General features: G+C 38.2%; 1 protein-coding gene across 3 annotated transcripts; it reads left to right on the top strand.

Annotated features, from left to right (window-relative positions):
- Positions 1-5,983: 5,983 nt before the first annotated feature.
- lipib (lipase, member Ib) lies at positions 5,984-17,306 on the top strand. Of its 3 annotated transcripts, none has more exons than XM_042398630.1 (10): positions 5,984-6,054; positions 9,959-10,350; positions 11,534-11,642; positions 11,965-12,066; positions 12,350-12,439; positions 12,524-12,691; positions 14,239-14,328; positions 14,732-14,840; positions 15,922-16,095; positions 17,159-17,306. In XM_042398630.1, the coding sequence occupies exons 1-10, from the start codon at positions 6,003-6,005 to the stop codon at positions 17,241-17,243; spliced, it is 1,371 nt and encodes a 456-aa protein (XP_042254564.1). In that variant the 5' UTR covers positions 5,984-6,002; the 3' UTR covers positions 17,244-17,306. The 3 variants fall into 3 exon arrangements, with proteins under 3 accessions (XP_042254564.1, XP_042254565.1, XP_042254563.1); XM_042398631.1 differs by lacking the exon at positions 5,984-6,054 and adding an exon at positions 9,409-9,816; XM_042398629.1 differs by lacking the exon at positions 5,984-6,054 and having other exon boundaries at positions 9,835-10,350.
- Positions 17,307-19,093: the final 1,787 nt, after the last annotated feature.

The raw sequence follows: 19,093 nt of genomic DNA, 5'->3' as shown, positions 1-19,093 counted from the left end.
CTAATACCCAGAAATAAACATTTATAGGATTGTAACTGGATTCTCATATCCATATTTGAATTTTTAGTTTAGTTAATTTAATACAAAATCTAATTAGGTTTTACGGTTGCATTCTGTTCAATGTCCAATTGACTAAAAGAAGCAAAAATATACAGAATCTGAGCATCAAAGTTCATATTTAACCTTTGAAACAGAGAATGTAACAACATTATCTGAGCTCTAAAGTCCACTTTCTATCTTTTGGGGCTTTTAGCTGCATCTCACAAACTTAATTCAATAAGTGCAGCAGCTCTAGGTGTCATCACATTACCTAAAAGTGGAACAAAACTTTGTTATTTTGCTGTAAGTTGACGTCATAATTGTAGCATTTAAGTGTCTGAAAGTGAGGAAGTGGAACAACAACAAAACCTCGTTAAGCTTTTGATCCCCCCCCCCCCCCCCCCCCCCCCCCCCCATCTTATGAATTACATCATGTGTCTTTAATTTCAGGGAAAAAACTAAAAAACTGTTTTAGATTCTGAATAAGTGTCACAGATACAGTATATTTTTATCTGATTTATCCTACACTTCATTGAGGCTCTGTGATGTTTACACTGAGTTTCTTTACAGCTTCTCATTTATTAGCTTTACATCAAAGTCACTGAGCTAAACGCTCTGCAAAAACCAAGAAGGTTATAAAACACTTACTGCTGTTCTGAAGATACTTCCAGAATATTCAAAGACTTCTCTAAACATCTGGATGAAAAAATATCACATCTGCTGCATGATATAAAGATTTTTCAGCCTTTTCCCAACTTGTGACTTTCTAAATTCCTTAATCCAACAAATTCGGTGGCTGGAGGCTTACTGGACAGGAAACTGAGCTACAATGTGGGAAAAAGGTTAAAAATCCTTTTTATCATGCAGCGGACTGAATATTTCTTCATCCAGATGGTAAAAAGAGTTATCTTCAGGACAGAAGTAAGTGTTGTTAAACCACCTTCTGGGATTATAAAAATGACCAAGTGTGGAGCAGCTGCACACTGTAAAACAAAAAAAGTTCATTTACTTACAATATGCAGTAAAATTTACACTCGTTTCTCACTTTTGAATATTGTTGAGTGTCTATAAATTTACAGCTAATAGCTGTTTGTAGATTTTCTGCCATCAATTTACAATCAAATCTTTTTATTCCCCAAAACTGTCAGTCTCTCTTTTAAAAATAAGGTCAACACTCATTATTTTACAGCATCACTGTACTGTTTTTTACAAGGTTTTGTTAGTAAAAACACACCAAGAAATTAATGTAACATTCAAATATCATAATGAAAAAAACAAGGCTTTCTGTCATAAATAGAGCAAACACCAGTCATCATTGAACATGAATGTATTTTAGGTCACTAACAATACTTTAAACTCTGAATATTAAGAGTTAACTTTTAAAAAATAAAGTCAAACGATGATGATTTTACAAAATGGCTGCATTTTTACTAGACTGTGTTCGCAGGAAATACGCTGAAATTAAATTTTACTGTAAAATTCCCAAATGATAAAAGTGACGACTCTTTTTTTTAAAAACAATGTGATTCTTCAACTCAGCTGTATGTTTTCTTACAAGGTTTTACAGTCTGTCAACCTTCTCTGGATAAATAAAGTTTAATTTAAAAAAAAAAATAGTTAAGCCTGATCGCTCATCGCTGGTTTTATAATCTCTTCACCCTGATCCACGCAGGCCTCTCTTTATTCGCCCGGTCAGGTGACTGATGAGAGGGCGTGGCCTCTAAAGATAAGCTCTTTAACCAGCCAGAACATTGTAACCTCCAGTGACCTTTTACCTGGCTCCTCACCTGTTCAGACCTGTCTGCTGAAGCACCGTGAATACAAGAACTTTGACATTTCGAAAAGAAGATTTAGACACGAAGCACATTTTTTGGGGCACAGTCTGTCCAGTCAGGGGTGATTTTTACTGTAATTTTACTTTAAAGCTGAATAAAGTTAATTCACCACAAAATGTCTTCTTTGATTTTTGTTAAAGTTGACGTTGTCTGGTGATGCAGTGCAGACGTCACAAATCAATCCCTCCTTCAACCATATTATCATGTAACTTTGACAGAAATAAATCAGACATGTTGTTCACTGTAACGGTTCACTCACGCAAACGTCAAGTTCAGTTCAGATCTTTATTGTCCCACAACAGGAAGTCGCCATAAAAACACAAAACCATGAACATAAACACAATAAAAACACAACAAACAATAAAGATTTAGTAAAAATGTCTGTAATATAAATGAAATTCATACAATAAGGATGTTAAGAGCAAGTAAAACAGCAACAAGAAGAATAAATATAAGAGAAATAAAATGATTTTTGACCCATTATGAAGCAGAAAAACTGCAGGTTGCACAGACGTTCCCATTGTTTACCATCTCTAATGTTGAGTTTAGTGTATTACTTCCTCCACCAGTCATGAATGTTGACTGACTGGTTTCCTAAAAATCTATTTTTTGACATCACAGGAAAAAATATGACAATCTGCTTATTTTTTCAAGGCATCAGGGATCTGGATCCAGTCCTTAATGGCCTTAAATGAAAAGGCAGAGCTTCTTACAGGAAGTCTACTGTCTCCACTAACAAGTGGACCGTGAGGCTCTGATCATTTGCTCTGAACAAACTTGTACAAAGCTTTTCAGTGGTTGAATACAAAACTAAATTCTCAGAGTTCAACATGTTATATTGACTACAGTCACTATGTCACAATACTGGTGCAGAAGACTTTCAGAGCTTGTTGAGTGACCTAATTGGTTTTAATACTATCCAGCTTTACTGAGACCAGCATGAAATGCAGTTGAGATGATGTTCAGATATAAGCTGGATGCCGCAACAATTAATGAGTTTCTATTATGTCCAAATATAGAAATGTTATACTTCAGTGTTTGGCTCATCTTCCTGATGTGAATCCAAGAATAACACTGAAGTATTTAACCTCATCTACATTTCTTATTATTTGACTGCTTGCATAAATATTTGGGGAAGTTCATTTATTAAAATGCTAAAATTTGTTTACTATCAATAAATACAAAGTACAGCTGAGGCTGATGAAGATATTAGTTATAATAAAGTTTTGAAGGTTATGAAGTAAAGTTATTGGACAAATTAAAAATTTGAGCTGATGATGGCGCGAAAGAAAAAGTTAACAGATCACCAAAGTTATTACAATTCATCCCAATGGGAACATGAACGTGTGAATCAAATTTTAAGTCCAATCGTTGTTGAGACATTTTACTCAAACTTGATGAAATGAAACTTCATGACGATCCATCTAACAGTTTTTGAGATATTTCAGTTGAGACCAAAGTGGGGGTCTCACCAACACACATTACCATCCATAGAGCTGCTAAAAATACAATTAAATCTTTAATTCTTTAATATATGACATTCGTTTTTGCCACCAAATGAAGAAGTTATTTCCAAGATGGCAGAACAATTAAATAACTAAATGCTTTTCACAAACTTCATGTTCTGTTCATGTTTCTGGTTGTGATCAGATCATGAAGGTTGCAGTTTTCCCTTTGATAAACACATTTTGCAGAGGTTGTACTGCACCTCTTCTCTGAACCCCCCAGTGAGCGAGTCGCCTACACGCTGGTCGCTCTCGATGACTTTCAGCGGTCGACCAGAGCTCCTGTTCTGTCGTCCAACCATTGATTATACAGTTACAGTCTTACATTACTGTAACCCTCGGCTCAGTTTCCCTGTGTTTGAAGTGTTTTTGGAGTCTGGCTCTCTGCATGTGAAATTACATGTGTTGATGTTGAGCTGAGTGAGTACAGGGCAGGCTGGGCTGGGCGCTGCGTGGTCAGAGCCTGTGGAGCTATTAATAACCGGTGTGGCTCCCAGTTATGACTGTACACATTTACCCACAATCATATTTTAACCCCACAGGACCAACTACCAGGTTTTCATGTCCATCTTTGTTGTCAGTTTTTCCACTGAACTCTGTGTTGTATTATAATGTAAAATGTACTTTTAACAGTGTTTTTATGACTTTCATTACAGCAGCTGAAATTATACCCACACAAGACCCAAACAAGACGTCCAACATCAGAGATTTCTGAACTCACTGGTGAAGTGTTGCTTTTCTGTGCTGTTTTGACAGAAAATTGAATCCAAACATGCAACATTGAATTTAGAGCTTCAACAATTAGTCAATTAATCAATTAGTTGTCAACTATTAAACTAATCGCCAACTATCTTTGATGATCGATTAATTGTTTGGAATCATTTTTCATGAAAAAAATATCCAAATTCTCTGATTCCAGCTTCTCAGAAGTGAATATTTTCTGGGGGGTTTTTTTGGCCTCTATGACAGTAAACTGAATATCTTTGAATTGTGGTCAAAACAAGACATTTGTCACTTTGGGCTTCAGGAAACAGTGATCGACATTTTTCACTATTTTCTCACTTTTCATGGACTAAACAACAAATTGAGAAAACAATTGACAGATTAATCGATAATGATAATAACAATCGTTAGTTGCAACTCTAGTGATGCATCTGAGATGCGACATTTATTTTTTCATTTATTTATTAGTTTATTTGTCAGGGACGATGCAAAAAACATTGTAACAGGTTAAAATAACATGAAACAGATGTATTGCATATAGGATTTATAGTCAAGGCTAATTTGCTACCCCTGTCCCTCGTTAGGCTTTTCTACATAAAATAGTCATAACATGTCACTACCAGAAATACATTAAAATAGACAAATATTTTTTGCATGCACATGAATCAGATTTAATTTAAGCAAACAAAAATGTATCCTGTGCTCAATAAATGTCTTTTCATGTTTGCTATAATCCACAGAAGCAAACACTAATTAGTACTTACTCTAGTTACTAGTAAGCAGTTTTTCTTCTCACACAGGATATATTTCTACGAGCCAAATTTAGGTTATTCTTTGCATCATAAAATGTATCTACAAAATATTTTTATTAATTGGTTTATCTTATCTTATCTCTATTATTGGCTTATCATCTGTTGTCCCTGAGAAGATGTTACACAGTCACCTAATAGAAGATTAAAATACCCACAGTCCTCCTTCTGTGCAAAAACGTATTTAAAAGTTGATCTGAAGCTAATATGAAGCTTCAGCGTCCAGATGAGTCAAATCAAGTAGATATCTTTCAACATTACAGTCTTTTTAGTGTCAAAGTTCCTCTTTTTGTTACTATACTTCCACCTGCAGCTCAACAGGGAAACACTGTCCGAGGAAACACAAAGAGGGAATTTGATGCTAAAAAGACTGTAAATGTGTCAGATATCCACTTGATGTGACTAACTCAGACTGCTGAAGACTCATATAAGCTTCACATCAACTTTTAAATGACTGTGTGGACACACTGTGGATTTTGGCCTCCATCACTTACATTGAAAGCACATTTGAAGGGAATCTTTTAATATCCAGTATGAACAGGAGGAATGATTACAGCGAGGAAAAACCTCTTTCACTGTTCATATGTGCACCTGACTGTTGTTTTAAGACACCCGTGCAATTGGATTGCCAATCCCCGTGCGTGGTTAATTAATCCGTGTGCTTGGATTAGCAATCCATTCCCGCGGTTTGTTAATCTGTTCTTTCGTATTTCCACGTCATTATTTTTTTTTCTACCACATGACTTCTTAGTTTTAAACATTTTGGATCCTCTGATGATAACTAACACTGACCTTTTTTCCCTCCCTATCAGTAACCGCTGCCCTTGTCTCTCTACTCGCTGTCTCTAGCTAATTTATTAAACTTCCTTACTTTTCTCTCTCTCCCTCCCTCTCTGTCTGTCTCCACCTCTCCATCCCTCTAGAAACTGATCCTTACTCTAAAGAGATGACACCTCCCTCCCGGTTTCTAACACCAATCCCTCCCTCGTCCAGTCAGTCCCTCCTTCACTCTGCGTCCAGAGAGCTCCTTCCCTCCCTGTCTGCTTCTTCCTCTCTGTCATTCCCTCTACGTCTCTGTGCTGGTTGGAAGGATGCTGCCCTGCAGACTCCTGGGTCTGCTGGGACTCCTCATGCTCTGCAAAGGTAAGAAGAAAAAACACCAATAATTCTGTTTATTTACCATGAGAGAAAAAAAGAGGAATGTCTGGTCACTGTGACATCTCAAATGTGCTTACAGTTCAGTCCTTATCTTTAAGGGACTGATCGTGCAAGACAAAAATACCCACAAACATGCAATATGTGTGCGTACGCGCGTGTGTGTGTGTGTGTGTGTGTGTGTGTGTGTGTGTGTGTGTGTGTGTGTGACTGCAGACAGAAACAGCTTAGTGAAGTGTAGGAAGGAACAGATTATTTAAAGTCAACCTGCCCCCCCATCCGCTCCAGTGTGAGCTTTAAGTTTAAAATGGAAAAGCTTGTTTCTGTTTCTGTCTGGTGGTGGTAAAAGTAAATATACAGTGTGTATGTGTGTGTGTGTGTGTGTGTGTGTGTGTGTGTGTGTGTGTGTGTGTATGTGTGTGTGTGTGTGGCTGGATTGGGGCCATCCCCCCCCCCTCAGCTGTTCCCGCCCTCCTCCTGTGATTGACAGCTGTAATCACCTCTTGTGTTCAGGGTGGGACAAGTGGAGATAAGATGAGGTGTTTTTTTATAGCAGCCTGATCCTATTGAGGGCAGTGTCGCACTCGTGTGTGCTAATTGCAGAGAGGAGATCACCGACCGCCACGGTCAGCGAGCCCTGATGCTAAACTAAAGCTAACTAGTTGTGTTTGAAGCTATGATGGAGACTGACGGCGTTGTTCTTGTGTTGTATATTAACCTCATCAGGTGGACACAAACACCATCCAATCAGTTTTCCACACATAACGACTTTATGAAGTAACAATATGTTAGTTTTGGTGTTTTTCAAGTTGTTTTGAAGTGGCCAAAAATCAATTAATGCAACTTCCTTAAATGTAATGATGATAAGTCTGAGGTCGTTTCATCACCTCGTCTGCTGCTGAACTTCTGTTTTGATAATCAGGTCAAAAATGTTGTCAAGTCATGTTTCTTCCAGTTAAAGATAATCTTTAAAATTAGGTCATTTTTTATCAGTAGCTGATTTACAAAACGCTGTACATGCTTTTATCTGTTCTCCGCTCGATCACTGCAACGCACTTTACTCCTCTTCCATCTCTAACTGGTACAAAACGCTGCTGCTCGACTTATTACTGGAACAAAGAGGCTTGATCACATCACCCCTGTGCTGCCTCTCTACACCGGCTCTCTGTTATTGCTCACCTTTAAAGCCTTGAACAGCCTTCACCTACATACATCTCTGACTTATTGACCTGGTATGTGTCCTCTCAGCCCTTAACCCTCCTGTTGTCCTCGGGTCAATTTTGACCCGGGTTTCAAAACAGCATCCTGACTAAGAAATTATGAATTATTTTAACTATAGTTGAGATCAGAGGAAAATATGTGAAAGTTTAGTAAGGATACTGTTTTAAAACCATTTTAATTTTTTTAGATGACAGCACATAATGACACCTGTTGTCCTCCCGGGTCAAAATTGACCTGAGGACAACAGGAGGGTTAAGATCTGTAGATGGAGTCCTGCTGGTTCCTCCGATTGGTGACTAATGGTGATCAGGCTTTTGCTATTAGAGCTCCAACACTATCTCTGCCTGCTGAACTCTGACACACTAATTCACTTCTTTTAAATCTCTTCTTCAAACTTTCCTCTCTGTAAAAGCTTTTGGAAATGTTTGATATTTGCTTTTATTTATTTGATCTGATTCATTTTATTGTCTCTACTTTCTTTTTATCCTATCTGGTTTTATTTTCTTTTTGTAAAGCACTTTGTGACTCTGTTAAGAAAAGTGTTATATAAATAAAGTTTATTATTATTAACTACTACTGACATAAACGTCAGCACATTGAAAAAACCTTCCAGTAAACTGGCAGCCATGATGATGATGAGATGGCGAACAGATATATTTCATTTTAGTTGATTCCTTTGTCATATTTAAACTTAAAATACATTTAGATTAAGGCATTATGGTTTAAGTCTAATTAGTGTCCCCTTGTGAAGAGACCTTTTACGACTCGTACGACGGCTCTGAAGTCATAAATTTATGTTCGTACCTCAAAGTGCGTCTTAAGAACAAATCTGTTTGCTTCTTGCGTGAGGCTCGTCGTTAGATGTGGTAATAAAATGGGTATTTAGTGTGAATATCAGCCCGTCTTCATCCTGGAAACAACATTGTACAGACTAAAGGACACTTTAAACAGGCTAAAGATTCTCTATCTCTCCTGACTGCCAGCTTAATCCTCACATCATGGAGCTAAAGAGACCCAAACAGAACTCACTGTCACTTGGTGGGTAACCAGACAAAGAACTGATCCTGCAGTTTACAGTCAGACTGAATTAACCTTTGACCTTTGGCACAGACGACGAAACGTTACGGTGAAAGGTGGAAGGACACAGGTTGAAGTGGGTCAGACGGTGAAACGTAAGACAGATTAATACCACGCTAACCTTTACCTAATACCCTGTACTATGATTATTAAAAAGGAGTATATACATCATATTTATCACTACATTACAGCTAATTATAGTGCTTCTTATATTTAATTTAACTCTAATTTATTTATATTTACTCTTCCCCTTTCTCATAGCAAACACAATTCAAGACATACAGAGAAACATTACATAGACAGTAAAACTCAGTAACTTCTTCCAATATAATCAGAGAAAAGAAAGCGTAAAGTAGGAACCATTTAATCATTTAAAACCAGCTTTAATGGCAGGATAGTCGGTTCCCTCTTGACCTCTATAAAGTCAAAAACATAAGTGTGGTTTGACTTGAGTGAAACGAGTAAAATCTACTTTGAATTTTATGTCACGAGGTTGTTGAAAGTTCGTTGCTTCACCGCAAAACAGCATTCGAGTGTGGACATTTATTCCTCATGTATCTGTTGTAAAATGTTCTGAACTCAAAGTTTAAGAAGTAAGTGAACCTTGAGTTTATAATATTTCATCACAGACTGTAAAGACAGTTTATAACAGCTGAAGAAAACAACTCTCTGTGCTCACCTTTAGTTTGTGTCTTGGTCCAACACATTCCTGGTCTTGTTCCTGGTCTTCTTCAGGGACCTTTGACCTCATCATGTGTTTGTTCATGTTGCTTAACGTCTGTCTGAAGAGATTTGTTTACTCATGACTGTCTGAGGCTGAAAGAGCAGAAGTTTCAGAAAGTTTCATCACAGAGAGAAGTGAGGCTGATCTTGTCACTGCTACGTCGACAGTTCAAATCCAGACGAGGACCTTTGTTGCATGTCATTTCCTGTCGGTTAAATATACTTTAAAAAAGCATCTTAAAGTAAAAGGCCAACACAGTGTGAACTCTCCACCACAGCAAAAAACAGCGCTGGAAGAAGTATTTACACTCAGACTCTCTTTATTGTCAACCCTCCATATACAAGTATGTATTTAGGATGAAATACTGTTAAACAGTTAAACAGGGAGGCAGTGCAAGACATGAAACACATGACATAAACTGAACAAATCTGTGCAGGAGACTGAAGTGCAAAAACAATACAGACTATAAGACAAGACACTAGACAGACAGTTACATCTTGTACTTAGATAAAAAGTAGTAATATCACAGTGTAGACATACAACTAAGTAAAATTATTGCATGAAACATTTTACTTAAGTAGCCAGTCCCTGTCTTTTTTTCTGGATTTTTAGGTTTAAGTCCCTCCTCACTTAAAAATGACTATGACATCACAGCTTGTTTGGAGCCAATCATGGTCCAGTATGAAACGTGCTTGTGTGGAAACACTGAGAATGGATTTTTCAGTGAGGTAGACATCAGTTAAACTTTTTAAATGACCAATATTTACATATTCAAAAGAAATTTCAACGTTTTTTGTCTTAAAACATGTCTGGAGGGGAACTTTGGGCATGTGAGGTTTGACAGAAAATGTCCTCCATGTTGTCGTCCAGGTGAGGAGGAGAGCGGCGCTGGCGAGTATTGCGATAACTTCACAGACCTCAATCTGTCGCACTGCTTCATGGGAACCAGACTGTATGTCCGGCTGCTGCTCTACACCCGCTCCAACCTGGACTGTGGCCGCGAGCTCGACCACCACCACCTGTCCTCTCAGCCGCTCTTCGACGTCTCCCGCCCCACCGCCTTCGTCATCCACGGCTACCGGCCCACCGGAGCGCCCCCTATCTGGATCGACCACATCGTCCACCTGCTGGCCAAGCAGGAGGACATGAACGTCATCGTGGTGGACTGGAACAAAGGCGCCGCCAACCTCAACTACTTCACCGCTGTGACCTACACAAGGGAGGCGGCCCAAAACCTGACCGCGTTCATCATGACTATGCAGGTGAGACGTTTTTCACAGGAGTTGATTGAGAATAAACTAGAGCCAAAAGGAGAATGAATATTAGACTTCATCTGGTTGACACAAACATGACTCCAATCACATGATTACGTTGGTCTGTGTCTGCTGGATGTGTAAATAAGTAAACAATGTTAGTTTTGGTGTATTTTGAGTTGTTGTGAAGTTCTGCTGCCCCCAAGTGGCCAAAAAAAATCAATGAATGCAGCTTTAAAGCAGCTATTAATTACATTTTTATAATAAGAATCTATGATCTGTCAGTGTGTAATGTGTTGGTTGTGGCTCGTAGTGATGAACCTACAGAGAATTATCAGAGACTCTGCAGCTCCTCTCGGCTTTACGGAGCTTTATAGTGAGTTTCAGCTCATTGTTTATCTGTCCGGCTGCAACTTTTACTGTTCTGGTTCACTCTCAGCGCTCTCATAGCGTCGTTTTCAGAGAAAAAAGCTGTAAAAAGCCGCTGTACACTACCTGCTCAGCACCAAACAGACACAGTTAGCTGTAGACTAGCTGGTGATCATAGTGGAGCATTTAGCAGCTAAAGAACCAGATATTTCCCTCAGGAGTTGGTAGAGAGTAAAAACAGAGCTAAAAGAGAGTGAATATTGGACTTACATTCACCAGGTGGACAGAAACACGACTCCACATGAATGATAATGTTGCTCCGTAACTGCTGGATGTGGAAATAAGCAACTGTTTGCTGACAAGCTCAACATATCAACTTAAAAGCTGATAATATGTCAGTGTTGAGTTCACTACTTGTTTCTGCTGAGAACAAGAGGATAAAAGGTCAACATTTGCAAGTTCAGGCCAGGAAATTGTTTAATGGAAGTGGTTGAGTTTCATCTCGTAATCAGTTTAGTTAGTAGACAGCAGCCAATAAATGCATTGTGCATGCATCTAAAGGTTAATGTTTTATTTCATGAGATGGTATAATCTTGTATGACGTTAGTGGAGGTGTTTATTTTATGTCTCCGGGCCTTTACAAGATGCAGAAATAGATGTGTTTGTTCTAATAAACACAAAGAAAAAAGCAGAAACTGTCATCCGTTTGCATATAAGTCCAGTAATGTTTTCCATCTGTGTTTGTCTTATAAAACGGGAGCTGAAAGACAAACAGAGAGTCCCTCAAATGTAACAGTGAGTTTTGAATGCTGTGTGTCTGCAGGAGGCAGGAGCCCCTCTGAGCTCAGTTCACCTGATCGGTGTCAGTCTGGGAGCTCACCTGGCTGGATTTGTAGGAGCAAACCTGAAGGGAAAGATTGGACGGATCACAGGTAAAAGAATCAGGATGCTTGGTTGAGGAAGAATTTTAGTTGCCAAAAATCCCAGCAGATAGGAGATTAAGTTGTTAAAAGTCTGCAGGAATGAATAATCTAATTTGCTGAGGTGATAAACTTTAATACCAGTGAAGTCATGTTATAAATAAAACACTCTGGGATTCAGGCTTTTGGACATTTTTGGCTCCATGTACTGAGATTAAATTAAACCGAAAGAGCTCATTAAGACAGCTGGGTTTGATGACGATCACAACTTAAAGATAAAGCAGATAAAGGGTTTTACGCATTAAGAGTCCTTCAGAGTTTGTATCTCCTCCAGGTTTGGACCCGGCGGGGCCGATGTTTACCAGCGCCATGCCAGACGAGAGGTTGGACCCATCAGACGCCATGTTTGTGGACGTACTTCACACCGACATGAACTGTGAGCATCTGAATCCACTTTTCTCTGATAATAAATAAACTCACAGGAGGAGTTTGTCTCAGAGATGTTAGTGCAGATAAACTTGTTGTCAATTCACTAAACATGATATAAAACATCTTTTTTCTGTCTTCCAAAAACTTTGTGGTCAAAGTTACTGATACTGAATAATCAGCTCAAAACAGAACTTTAGTTTCATAACACACATCAAAAATCCATATTTACAACACTTAAAATATGTGACAGTATTACACTTGATTGAATCTATATTCTGTGTGTTTTCTAGCGTTTGGCCTGAGAGGAGCTCATGGCCACATTGATTTCTACGCTAACGGAGGAGCCGACCAACCAGGGTGTCCCAAAACCATCTTCTCAGGTAAAAACACCCCCCTGAGTTAAAAGATGCTCTCACACACTCACGAACACACACTCACTGCAGCGTTGTGTCTTTCTCCTACAGGGAAATCTTACTTCGTGTGCGACCACCAGCGCTCGGTGTTTCTGTTCTTGTGCTCTCTTAACCGGACCTGCAGCCTCACAGGGTACCCCTGCTCGTCCTACAGCGACTTCCTGGACGGGAGGTGTCTGCAGTGTGAGGCCTTTAAACCGGCGCCCTGTCCTGTGCTCGGTACGTGAGAAAATGTTTAAAGGGCCTTTGTGACCTTTATCGTCAGCTGGTAATAGAAACAGATGGCAGGGTGGTGTGCAGGGAGTGTGCAGATAATTTGCAGGCATGACCTTGACTGACCTTCCTCATCTGTAGGGTTAGGACTCTGAAGAAGGTCCAGTCAGTCCTGGTTGATCCTAGACATCCTCTGTCCAAAGAGTTTTTAGCCTTTTAAATTACTAAATGTGATTTTTATATTGTATTTATTGTCTATGTATTCTTGGTTATTCTGGTTATGTGGTTACTGCCGGCTGTACAACAAATTGCCCCTCAGGAATAATAAAGATATCCTTGATCTGGTGGTAAACCAGTATGAACTGCAACAAGTCCTAAATAATCTTTTCACCCTTCAGACATGAAGATAAAGGTCTCTGCTCATCACACTGTTCTCCATCTTAAACTATCGATACGAAAATATTCTGCAATTAATCCCATTAAACAAATACTCTGATGTGAGTAAAAATCGTTCCTGTGAGGATGCACCAATCTGAATCTTTCTCTCCTGAAATCTGTTGAACTCATTGGGTTCATTTTTACGTGAGATAACGTGATGTCAAGAGTCGCTGTGGAACTGAAAACTTTAATGAATCACAGACACACTGAATTTTATAATGATGATGCTGATGAAGATAATGTATTTAATGTGGAGTTTTTCCTACAATCTGAATCAGAAAAATGTATATTTGTGTATATTTTTACATTATCAATGAATCTTCAGTTTATTTTGTCAATTAATCAATGAATCAGTCTATAAAATGTCAGAAAACAGTGAAAATGTTGATCACAAGGTGACATCTTTATATCACTTGTTTTGTCCAAAATGCCAAAATGTTGATTTTTATTATCATATGAGACAAAGAAAAGCACAACAAAGCTGCAACTACTGATTGTTTTCAATATCAATAAATCTGCAAATTCTCAGGTAAATATCTGTAAATTGTTTTGCCTGAAGGACAAAATAATGTCTTCACATGTCAGACCAAAGACTTTCAATTCACAGTGAAACAGATAAAAACAGAAGATGGAAGCAGAGAATTTGGGGTATTTTTACTTGAAAAATGACTGAAACAGTTAATCGATTATCAAGACAGTTGCCATTAATTTTCTGTTTGACATCCACAGATTATTTTTTCTATTAATCAATTAGTCCATGAAATGTTGGAATATAATGAAAAAAAATGCAACTTCTTAGAGCCCATATAGTCCATCATAATATTTTGTTGTTGTTTGACTAAAAAACCAACCAAAAGTCAGAGAAAAGCATCAAATTCTCACATCTGAGAAGCTGGAAACAGGGAATGTTTGGTCTTTTTACGCTATTTTCGTGATGAAAACAATTAACCGACTAATCGTTTCTGCTCAGATCTTGAATAAACACCCTGATCAGACTGTTGTGTGCATATAAACAGTCACTACAGGCCAGTAAAACATAACTTACATGTTTTGTGAGCACACTGCAGAGTTTAACCTCTTACTATGTCTGATCACCTGTATGGTCTCACCTGCAGGTTATGACGTCAGCCAGTGGAGGGAAACTCTGCTGCAACTCGGACAGACCAAAGTGTTCTTCAGCACCACCGCAACACCGCCCTACAAGAGTGAGTCCAACACACTGTCATTAAAGTCTGACGGGAATCTGAACTCTTTCAGATTTATTGTGCCTGTATTTCAGTGTTTTTTAATATTTATTCTGTTTTATTTATCATCTTCTGTTACACTGCAAAACAAATCAACCTAAACATGTTGTTTAGTTTCATTTTTAGTCTTCAAGACCTTTTTTTTTCATAATATTTTGCCAGTGTGGGTCCAACAGTTGTTCCCACTTCTTTTTCTAACTATTTCTTGTGTTTCACTTGTTACCTTTGAACAAGACAGAACTTATCTCATTAAATAACTGTCAGATTTTTGGTTTGTTTGAAGGAATATTTTAGGATTTAACAGTAAAAGGCTGATGATCGGGATTGGTGCTTGATTAGACTGTCTGTGTCCTGTTTGTGTCAGAGCTGAACTACAGAGTGGACATGGTGACGTGGAACCAGTATCTCCGCTGGGGAGTCGTCTACATCCGGCTGCACAGCGGCAGAAACTTCACAGAGGCTCGAGTAGACCAGTGAGTCTTCAACATAGGGGTGTGCCCTAATACAAATACGTTATTTGGCAAAGCACAAATAGTATTTGTTTCATACAAATATTTTAAAAGTTATTTGTTTTCGGGATAAAAAAAAATACCAGCGCGCAGGTCGGTTACATCACTATCTCAGTGTCTCTCCTCTGCTCCGCTGTGACGTCTATCAGCAGGTCTCAACGAGGGGAGTCACATCCACCTGCTACATGAAGCACATTTCATAATTTGGACATCACTCCCGGAGTTGGGGGTGTTCCTCAGAGATAAAACTGAGCTACTGACACAAGCAAAGTGCTCCCAAGGGACTCTCCATAACCTGTTGTTCCTCTTCTCCTTTCCACAAAGTTAGGTGGTGAAAAATAGGCAATAAATGAAAAGTGCAAAGCAATAATCACTTCTGAAGTTCTTCCCTACGCACATGTTACATGGTGTGCTGTCTCTGTGTTATACAAATACAAATACTGGGCTCTCTGCTCATCCCTACTTCAACACCTCAGTCTGCTGAGGTTTACATAACAAGTACAGTTAAAATGTCTGCCTTTAATCAACTTAGATTAAGAGCAATTATATAATGAGCAATTTTCTGGATACTTGTACGTTTTCTGTTAAATTTTCTGTCCATTAACTCTTTTAAGTATTTTTCTGAATATCATCAACGTTGCATCGAGATTCTAAGATTTTTTTTCTCTATTTAGAAACTTTATTTTACCAACTTTTGTTTTTTGTTTGTTTTTGTTTGATGATGTGCTTTTAAAAGTTTACATCCAATTATTTATAATTTGTTTATGTCAAGATCACAAGTTAATTATGTTGTTATTGAGGGATAACAATGTTGTTTTCTATAACAGGAGAAATTGCTTGGAAAAGAAGGTCATTTTCTCAAGATAGCCACATAATTAATCTGCTATCATGAGAAAATGATGTTGTTATCCAGAGATAATGGGGTAATATGAAATTACATCACTCTCTCTCTCTCTCAGTTCTCATTTCAGCGTCTTCCTTCAGGGACCTTCAGCCTGCCGGTGAAGCAACATCTAATTTTAATTCTCCTCTTCTTTCCTCTCAGTAAGCTCCTCCGGTTCGAGCAGTACACCTCCACACGCCTGCTGGCCCAGTTCGATGAGGATCTGCAGCACGTCCAGAAAATCTCCCTCCGCATCAACACCGGCAATGTGATCGGCCCGCGTTACAAGATCAGACTTCTGCGAATACGCTTCACACCGCTGGAACGTCCTGAGAGGTCGGTCCTGAACGCACAGTGTTGAACTTTAAGACATTTAGCTGGTTTTTTATTTTACGCTACAAGTAGCCAGGTCTTGGCTCAAAAGCACATGACTGTTGGCATCTGCCACCACTGATTACTCAAACTCTTAAAAGCTTCTATTTTCCCTTAAATTCCCAATTAAAGGAGACATAACATGGTTTTTGTGATTTTACACAGAGTCAAAGTTCAAAAACTTGAGGTGAACGTATGTAAAGAAGTGAAATTCTGCTACTATAGTTTGTTTACGTAGCCTTCAGATATAGAGGAAGCTTCCTGAAGCTGACCAATCAGAACAGAGTGGGCTCATTGGGAGGCGGGCCTTAAAGAGACAGGAGCTAAAACGGCCTGTTTCAGACAGAGGCTGAACTGAGGGGCTGCATAAAGAACCAGTAGAAGATAAATAAGGAGTTTAGAACTGGAAATCATGCAAAGATATTCCAGTAGAGCCCCAGAATATAAATATAACATACGTGGAAATGTGCAGAATATGTCTCCTTTAAGTCTTAACTTATTTAAGTACTTAAACCTTTACCCTCACATGGGCAGCGTATTGCTCACACTTCACACTTACAATGTATGATCACAGATATACCAACTCTGCAGAATTGTATCTAATAAGGAGGTTGCTAACTTTACAGATTAGTGCCAGTCATTTAAACTGGTTAGACTTGACTTTTATTGGTAATTACAGATCTGTCATTTTTTCCTGAAGGAGGTCAGAAGTCCCAATCCAGAGAATCCTTTAAATAATGACTCAGATATTCACAGAAGCTTATAATGGTGGAAATAACCGAGGGATTATCTTCACAATGAACAGAAACTACAGCGTTGGGGAAAGAGAGATTTTGGTTGGAAAAATCTGGTTTGGGTTTTTTATAACTTTGAGGCAGAATCTAAAATTAAATAGGAACCGTTCCTCTGGCTGGAGGGAGTTTGGTTTAGCGTTGCTCGACCGTTGCCACATATTTTGGTGTTGTCCATGTATTCGGCCTTAATTATACATAACGTGTACTAACACATGTACTCTCCTCTCTACCAGGCCGCTGATGTGCCGTTTTGACATCATCATGGAGGAAAACATGGAGGTGGCGTTTCGACCTTTACCCTGCGACCCTCGCCTCTAACTCCCTGACCCGGACGCTCCTCCTCTTCTTCTTCTATGGTAACACATGTAACTCACCCTAAACCCTGCTGAAGGACACTCAGATGTGCTCTGGATGATGCAGGGTCTATGGGCACCGGGCGGACCTCCAGGGGTCCTACAGGAAGAGCCGCAGCCTCCTCATTGGCTGATGAAGATGAACCAACTGGTGCTGTGGATTACTCTGGTTATTGGACAGTCGACATACAGACGAAAGAAAAACTGTCGCGTCGTTAAAGTCACGTCTCTGCTGGTCCGGATGAGATTTTTTTTTTTTTTGATAGAGTGACTCAACAAGATTTGAAACAGAAACAGAAAAAGCTGCTGCAGGAGAGATTTACATGTTCGTGAAGGTGAGATCAGTTCTCCCAACAAATCTTTAATCTTTATTTCTGCATTTTTCCCTGAAACTGTAGTGAAACTGTCAGTAATACAAATCTATAAATCAATATACAATATATTCTGACAGCAGAGCAACACAGAAAATGATTTAACATACACCTTAAAGGAGCAACACTCCATCTGTCAGCGTCTAAAAAGTGATTTCAAGGATAAATTTAAAATATAATCATGTATTTATGTGGATAAGACAGAACAAAAATAACATATGACCCTGTATATATGTATATGTTACTATATAGTGAACACCATGTATCACATAATTTGGAAAATTGTCACTAATCTAAACTCTAAATTCTCATAAATAAACCAGCAGATGAAAAATATCATCACAAAACTGAAAACTGGGCTGTTTTTATTAGCTCAAGACAAGTTTTGCATATTCTGAAAATACATATCATATCATGTACATAAATAAATTTAAATTATTATGCACTTTGTGTGAAAGGTGCTACATAAATCAAGTGTATTATTGTAAAAAAGATATGATACACTTACAGTACATAATGTGTTGCAGAAATCTACCCAAAGTATCTAAAATTGGCTTCAAACTGATGAACCACAACATTAAAACGTTATTACATGAATTTGTTAGTGATAAAAACAACCAGTATAATATACTGTAATAATATAAAATCTCTAAAAGAAGCCAGTCTGCATATTTAGTACTTGTACTTTTGATACTGTAAGTATATTTTGATGTTAATGCTTTTACTTTAGTAACATTTACTTGTAATGGAGTATTTTTAGATAGATTAGGCAACTAAAGTGCAGCTTCTTTTTTTCTTCTGTGCCTTAAACCAGCAGTTCTCAGCGTTCTTGGTTTGTAACCCTCCTCGTCTGAAGTTGTCTCCTAAAGAACATATTGCAAAGTATTTACCAAAAAAGGTCATCTCATAACAGCGTGGGGAGGCGGAGGGAGTCTGAGACCTGCTGCTCCGCTGCTATGAAGTTCGTCCACAGCAAAACAAACACCAGTTATAAGCTTTTGCACTGCAGCAGTTCTGTGTTTAATGTGAGTTTTATCATAAAAACACTGTCAGCTGTAGAATAAAGCCATTTCACCAGAACTACAAGTAACAAGTTTAATTGTTATCACTTTACTTTAAGTCTCCTTAATTCAGCATTTATTAGCAGCAACATTTAATTAATGGTTTCAGACAGATTATAAAGTAGCTGTTGGCTGATATAAGTGTTTATTAATGTATTTTTATATCTCCGCCGGTGGAGTTTGGTATAAATAAACAGAATATGAATGAAAATATAGTAAAACACAATTGTAATAATATAAAAAATGTATTTGTAGATTTTATAACTTGTTGATATATACATTAATCAACCTTATATCTGCTAATTAATACATTATAACATGTTATAAATGCTGAATAAGGAGACTTAAAGTGTTACGGTTTAGTTTTGAGTGTCATTGAAATA

This window comes from Thunnus maccoyii, chromosome 21 (assembly GCF_910596095.1).
Source record: "Thunnus maccoyii chromosome 21, fThuMac1.1, whole genome shotgun sequence".
NCBI classification, from domain to species: domain Eukaryota; kingdom Metazoa; phylum Chordata; class Actinopteri; order Scombriformes; family Scombridae; genus Thunnus; species Thunnus maccoyii.
The sequence above is the reverse complement of the archived record's forward strand: the minus strand, read 5'-3'. Positions and strand labels throughout refer to the sequence as shown.

What these genes read in the sequence shown, in the direction of transcription:
- lipib (XM_042398629.1), top strand. Translation starts at nt 9,841, where the DNA reads ATGACCAATATTTACATATTCAAAAGAAATTTCAACGTTTTTTGTCTT. An exon ending in AAAGATTGGACGGATCACAG is followed by an intron (nt 11,643 to 11,964) that starts GTAAAAGAATCA and finishes TATCTCCTCCAG; the next exon opens with GTTTGGACCCGGCGGGGCCG. An exon ending in GGCGCCCTGTCCTGTGCTCG is followed by an intron (nt 12,692 to 14,238) that starts GTACGTGAGAAA and finishes TCTCACCTGCAG; the next exon opens with GTTATGACGTCAGCCAGTGG.